A 7,296-nucleotide genomic window follows, 5' to 3' on the forward strand; every position below is an offset into this window, starting at 1 on the left:
ATCCATCATCATATATTGTCAATGGTTATATTGGTTTATAATAAAGATGAGGTTATTGGTGTAGGCCCACATGGTCATACATTACCTCTGCATTGCTCACTGGTTTTGCAAGTTAATGACATGGCAAGTAAGCAATACGTTTAAACAATATTCTTTTTATTTGTTACACAAATGGTAATCAATAATCATGGTTTTGCTATAATAAACATATAAGGGAGCATAGATTTGAAAACACCTTAAAGGGTGCAGCTTGGACACATCTTCAGTGAAGGACCCAGGGTCATAGGGTGTTTCGGGTCTTTGATCTTCATACACCCTCACCTGGGCGACCCAACCAGGGTTGATCAGGCCCTGGTTTGTGTCCAGGCAGCGTGCTACTCCATACTTCTCCCCTTTTGATCCACAACCACCTTGAGGCTTTTTCGGCAGCCTCACTGATGTTTTTAGTGGCTCTTCTTTCACGCAACCCTCTAATGCCAAGGAGCCTGAAAGCCCGATGCACAGATTGACTTAGAAAGCCCCTGCAGCCCACTTCAATTGGCTCACAGCGGGCCCTCCATCCACTCTCTCTGCATGCTTGAACCAACTCCAGATATTTGGCCTTCTTCCTTTCGAAAGCCTCCTCCATCCTATCCTCCCAGGGGACAGTAAGCTCCATTAGCACAACTTGCTTTGTTGAGTCAGATGTTAAGACCAGGTCTGGCCTCTGTGACGTCCTTGCTATGTGCTCTGGAAACTTTAACTGCCTCCCCAGGTCAGCATGCAGCTTCCAATCTCGGGCCGTGGCTAGCAGTCCAGTTGAGGCCTTACGCACTCCCTGAGGTTTCTCCCCTGCCCTAACAAAGGAGATGTTGTGCTTCACTGGGACTAGGTGTTTAGACTCCTGGATTGTGGTGCAAATGGTGTCCGCTACTACCTTCAGCACCTGGTTATGGCGCCACGTGTACCTCCCCTCTCCTAGTGCTTTAGGGCAGCAACTCAGGATGTGCTCCAAGGAACCAAGAGCCGGGCACAGGGGGCATGCTGGTGTTTCTGCTAGGCCCCAGGTATGTAGGTTAGATGGACTTGGGAGGACATCATACACCGACTGAATCAGGAACTTAAGTCTTGCGGGTTCAGACTTCCATAGTTCTGTCCAGGTGATCCTCCTGACAGCCGCATGATCCCAATTGACCCAGGCCCCTTGTTGGCGCATTGCCACAGTCTTACTTAGGCGCTCCTCCTCCACCTCAGCACGAATCTCTCTCTGCACCATCTGGCGTCTCTCTCGTCCTTGGGCTTTGTCGTACCGTGGTCTAGTGTGACTACCTAGACCAGCTCTTCCCACTGCCACAGAGCCAACTAAGACGCTATGTCTCAGTCTCGCCTCTGCCTGGTCGACTGCTTCTTGTGCTCGCCATTTCCTCCCGGTTCTGACTGTGATGCCAGCGGTAGCGACTCTGTTGTCAGCAGAGTCTCTGTACAGCAACACCTCCCTGGCTCTTGTGACTTTAAACTCCTCGGTCAGGCCAGTGAAAGGCAGCTGCAACCTGTTGTTGTGCCCATACAGAGCAATGCTGCTCAGGCTCTTCGGCAGACCCAGCCATCTACGCAGGTATTGGCTGATGTTACGTTCAAAGCCCTCCACAAGTGAAACTGGGACTTCATAAATCAGAAGTGGCCACAGGAGACGTGGCAGGATACCATGCTGGTATATCCATGCCTTGAACTTCCCTGGAAGGCCGGACTTGTCCACCGCTGATAGCCAAGACTTCAGCTCCCTGTGGGCTGCCTCTACCGCTACCTTGTCCTTCAGGGTGCTGTCGAAGATCTTCCCTAAGCTCTTCACGGGCTTCTCTGACACTGTTGGAATAATGACTCCATCCACGTAAAAGCGGTGTTTGTCCTCCACTCTCCCCTTCCTCAGGACCAAGGATCTGGACTTGGCTGGCTTGAACATCATTCTTGCCCATGCCGTAATCCTTTCCAGACCGCGGAGGAGCCACCTACACCCTGTCACTGATGTTGATGTGACCGTCAGATCATCCATGTAGGCTCGAATTGGTGGTTGGCGAATGCCGGATCTGGACAGGGGGCCCCTGCATTCCACCTCAGCAGCCTTGACCAACATGCTCATCGCTAGGGCAAATAATACCACTGATATGGTGCAGCCGGTGATAATGCCCTTCTCTAAGCGGTGGCCCGCAGATGTTACTGTTCCAGAGGTGAATCTCAGGCTGAAACTACTGTAGTAGTCCCTTATGAGTTCTGTAATCTTCTCAGGAATATGGTGTATCGACAGAGCTGTTGTCACCAGCTTGTGTGGAATTGATCCATAGGCGTCGGCTAGGTCAAGCCAGAGGACTGCTAGGTCTCCTCGATTTTCCCTCGCCTCCCGGATCAATTGGGTGATCACTCCTGTATGTTCCAAACAGCCCGGCATACCTGGGACTCCGCCCTTCTGCACTGAGGTGTCTATGTAGGAATTCCTCATGAGATACTCAGATAACCTGTTGGAAAGAATCTTGAAAAAGATTTTGCCTTCCACACTGAGTAGAGAGATGGTGCGGAACTGCGTGATGTCATTTGCATTCTCCTCCTTTGGTATCCAAATACCCTCTGCATGACGCCATTGCTGGGCCACCTTCCCTCTTCGCCACACTACCCTGATGAGTCTCCACAGCCTCTCCAAGAGTCTCGGGCAATACTTATAGACTTTATATGGCACTCCACTTGGTCCCGGAGCTGCGCTGGTACGTGCAGTTCGCACGATGTCCCTGACCTCTGCCAAAGTGGGCTCCTTGATGTTAAACTGGAAAGAGGGTTCTGGTGGTGTGGGTAACTCTCTGCAGGTGGGCAGATTCTCCTCTCTCCTGCTGTCACTGTACTTATCACTGAGGTACTGATTGACCTCCTCCTTTGGGCATTGCAGGGTCCCACTCCGTTTCTGCCCCAGCAGCTGCTTAACAAAGCTAAAGGGATTTGCAATGAAGGCCATTCGTTTGCGAGCTCTCTCTCTGCCTCTCCTCCTGTGCCTCTCAGCCCGCCGTAGAGAGATCAGTTTCTGCCTCAGGATGTCTCTGAGCTCTGTCAGAGCTGGCTTTTCCTCCTCGCTTGCTCTCTTATACTGACGGTTTAGGGCCTTCAGCTCTTTCCTGAGCTGGGAGATCTTGGTCTCTCTCCGGTTTGGTCTAGCGATGTTCTGAGCCTTCGGTACTTTGATGCCAAATCTCTCTGCGCCTATGGTGATGATTAGTGTACTCATCAACTGCAGGCGCTGATCAACTTCTCCTCTGCATGATGCATCTAGAGTTGCCTCAACATCCTCATCAAACTGCTGCCACTCGGCCTCCTTGTTTGCAGCAGGCCATAAAACCCGACGGTGTTCTGATGGTTTGCTAGGTGTAGCACGTTGAGCCTGGAGGTTAATATACTTAAACTTAAAGGAGTTTGTCACTTTCTTAATTATATCTGCAAAATATATTTACCCCTAAAAAAGTTAACTTTTTTGCATTTCTTTCTATGTGGTTATAGAAATATTTCATTTTTACAACCAAATTAAGTCTTCATTTATTAGTTAATGCCTGTTATAGCAAATGTCTTTGAAATAAAATAATAGAACAGCAGAATGGAATTTAAGTAAACCTTAAGTTAAAAAAACAGTATGGTGAAACTTGAAAAATTTGAATATTGTGCAAGTTAATTTCAGTAATTCAACTAAAAGCTGATACTAATATATAATATAGATTCATTACATGCAAAGTGAGATATTTCAAGCCTTTGTGTTCTAAATTTGATTATGGCTTACAGCTATGTTGAATTACTAAAATAAATGAACTTTTGCACAATTTTCTAACACATAAAAACCAGTTAATCTTTAAACAATTGAAAAAGTGGAGTGATTCTTAGTTTATTGAATTGTACTGTATAATGATTAACCTTCTTAAGTTTAACTAATTTGCTCATTATCAAGTAAAATAATGATGCAATCATCATATGCAGTCACTAAATGATATGGCCAGATATAAGAAGGCAAAACTCGAGAATGATTCAAGAATGAATTTATTTATACATACATGCATTTACTTATATTATATGAAATAAAATTATTTGTGGAAGAACAAAATATTGTGCTACAACAAAAGCACCAAAAAGATCCCCCTTTCAGTTGCTGCAAAAATGGCTGTAGGCTTCAACTCTGTGAGAGTGAGAGAGAGAGAGAGAGAGAGAGAGAGAGAGAGAGAGAGAGAGAGAGAGAGAGAGAGAGAGAAGAAATAGAAATTTGTTTAACATGTTCAACTGAAATATATATCTCTGATTTAAAGGAGTAGTCCACTTTATAGATGGGGCACTTATGGAACGGTTGGAGTTGTAGAGAGAGAAAGTCAAATAGAATATTAAAGTTACTGACGCCTAATTTGTGTAAATGTAAGAGCAATACCCACCAATTGAATGATCTCCCTTCTTTCCTCAATTGTTTGTCTATTTGTCTGTTAAACTCTTCCACTTCACTGAAATAGTTATCAGAGAACAGTCACTGTTGTGTTAACAGAAATATCAGTAACAAAAGGGTGCACTGGGCATTGTCCAAAAATAATTAATAATCTACTCTTACCTGCAATGATAATTTGGACCAGAAAGGAAGACCTGCTCAGCCCCCTGTAAGGAGATATCCCGGAGGACAGCCAGGGCATTTATGATGGCCTATGAAAAACATTAATATAAATATACAATAATATCAGTACTAAACAGCAAGCCATTATATAGTAGTGCGAGCATACAGTTTATACAGTACATTTTATAAGCACAGGAGCAGGACACACAAACACATTACATGGTTCAGCTTCAGCATACCTCTGGAAAAAGAACATCACAGATGAACTGCCATTCATCTTTAACACTCAATTGTGTTGGTATCCTATGTAGCAATCCTCTCAAATATGAGAACAAGATGTCCTGCTGTTCCTCAATGTCGAGGTAGACAGGCACCCGGGAAGAAGTTACCTTACATAACCACTTAGATGGCTTCCCATTGAGTACACCCTAGGGTCGAACCATGGTACAAAAACATTTAAAGAAATTAATATATTTAAGATACAATAGTTTTTAAACATTAACAAATAATTAAAACATTGGCACCTTGGAGAATCTTTACTAAGAGTTAGTCTTTAAAGATGAATAAATGTGAACATTGTTAAAGTACCACCAAATGTTCCTCAGATCCCTGTAACTTCACAATAAAGTCCACTAGTTTCTTCTCTTCAGCTCTGCGGACATTGACAGTATTGATCTGCATCAGGCTTAAACTGAAAATGTGTAGGATGCTGTAAAACATGGCAATGACAGTAATTATGTGATCTTTCCATTAATCTAGAATAGAAAGAAGAATACACAGATAATTTGCCACACACACAGACTTATCAAGTAAGATGTAGTGAAATGATTCAGTTGCTCAATCAAGTTACTATGCAAGTGATCAGACCAAGTTGTTAATTCCATTTCAGACAAACCTTTGTCCCGACAGTTAACAGTATGCAAAATTGATTAGGATACAAACCCCAAAGTTTATTTTTTACTTACCGACATGACAAACAATCACTTGCTTTCAAAATTGTAGTAACTTTACTCCTGAAAAGAAATATAATATAGTTAAAAGACTGCTGATGTGATGGCTGGCTGGCTTGCTGTCACTGTATTTTGTAATGACACGAACTGAGCGGAAGCAATTGCAGGTGAAAACACAATGTTTATTTATAAACACAGAGAAAGAAATGACACAAGCAGGAAATGTCCGGTGTTGTTGGCAATGGTGACGAGGACTACGGTGGTAGATGGTTTTTGAGTGCGGCGTTGGTGGAGTGGTGAGCAGTGGTAAATCCAGACTGTGCACGGAACATCCACACGGAGACGACGACGATAATAAACAATCCACTTTGCAACTCGTAATCCAAGACAGAGACAAGAACCACACAACACGAGGACCAAACAAAGAGTGATCATCTGGCAGGGAACAGAGAGTCATGTGAGTATTTATGGAGGAGATGTAATGATGAGCAGCTGGAGCGAGGCAATCAACACACAGGTGAGCGGCATCAGCCTAACGAGCACATGGCAGAGCTGTGAGTAACAAACACACACACAAACATGACACGGAGGAAACAGTGGATTTCCTACGTGACAGTACCCCCTCCCCTAGGAACGCCCCTTGACGTTCCCAGCCTGTTTTACCTGTTGATTGTAAACATCGATAAGGCGGTGATCCAGTATGTCCCGAGCAGGAACCCACCTTCTCTCCTCCGGACCGTAACCTTCCCAATCCATCAAGTACTGAAATCCGCGTCCCCTCCGTCTGGAGTCCAGAATACGATTAACCGAATAAGTCGGATAAGTCGGGCAGGCGGATTAAGACGGGAAAAAATCACCGGTTTAATTTTGGAGACGTGGAACACTGGGTGAACCCTCCTGTACGCCGGAGGAAGGCTCAGACTCACTGTTACCGGATTAATGATTTTGGTAACAGAAAACGGGCCAATAAATTTGGGAGCAAGTTTATTCGAGATGGAACGCATCGGAATGTTCTGGGTAGAAAGCCACACTCTTTGACCGACGACGTAACGGGGAGGCTTCGACCGGTGGCGATCGGCCTTAGCCTTGGTGCGCGACCTCACCTGGAGCAGAGCTCTACGAGCTCTGGTCCAGGTGCGGTGACACCTCTGGACTAATGCGTGTGCGGAGGGGACCGAAACCTCGGATTCCAGACTAGAAAAATTTGGTGGTTGGTAACCTAGACTACACTTAAAAGGAGACTTGCCCGTGGATGACACTGGCAGAGAGTTGTTGACTCCAGGACGAAGGATTCTTGGAAACCAAACATCGTAACACCCTCTCGACATCCTGATTGGCTCGCTCGGTTTGGCCATTGCTCTGGGGATGGAACCCTGAAGAAAGACTAACAGTCGCTCCTAGCAATTTGCAAAACTCACGCCAAAATTTGGATACGAATTGGGGACCTCTGTCAGAGACCACGTCTGTCGGGAGGCCATGTATACGGAAGACGTGGTCAATGACAGTTACCGCTGTTTCCTTGGCTGAAGGTAATTTGGGCAAGGGAATAAAGTGAGTCGCCTTCGAGAACCGGTCCACTACGGTTAAAATCACCGTATTACCCTGGGAGGGTGGGAGGGCGGTAATAAAGTCTAGCGAGATGTGGGACCAGGGTCTCGAAGGGACTGACAGCGGTAAAAGTAACCCATCTGGAGGTCGATTGGAAGTCTTACCAGTGGCACAAACTGAGCAAGCCAAGACGAAATCGTGAGT

At 45.4% G+C, this 7,296-nt stretch overlaps 1 protein-coding gene across 1 annotated transcript; it reads right to left on the reverse strand.

The window, feature by feature from the left end:
• Positions 1–226: 226 nt before the first annotated feature.
• Positions 227–3,374, reverse strand: LOC135753324 (uncharacterized). The gene has a single exon (XM_065271373.2). It carries the CDS (start codon positions 3,242–3,244, stop codon positions 308–310), a length of 2,937 nt encoding a protein of 978 aa, XP_065127445.2. The 5' UTR covers positions 3,245–3,374; the 3' UTR covers positions 227–307.
• Positions 3,375–7,296: the final 3,922 nt, after the last annotated feature.

Source organism: Paramisgurnus dabryanus, chromosome 11 (genome assembly GCF_030506205.2).
Source record: "Paramisgurnus dabryanus chromosome 11, PD_genome_1.1, whole genome shotgun sequence".
NCBI classification, from domain to species: domain Eukaryota; kingdom Metazoa; phylum Chordata; class Actinopteri; order Cypriniformes; family Cobitidae; genus Paramisgurnus; species Paramisgurnus dabryanus.

Bases quoted from the DNA above. Each gene is read 5' to 3' on its own strand.
- LOC135753324 (XM_065271373.2), bottom strand. From the start codon at position 3,244: ATGAGTACACTAATCATCACCATAGGCGCAGAGAGATTTGGCATCAAA.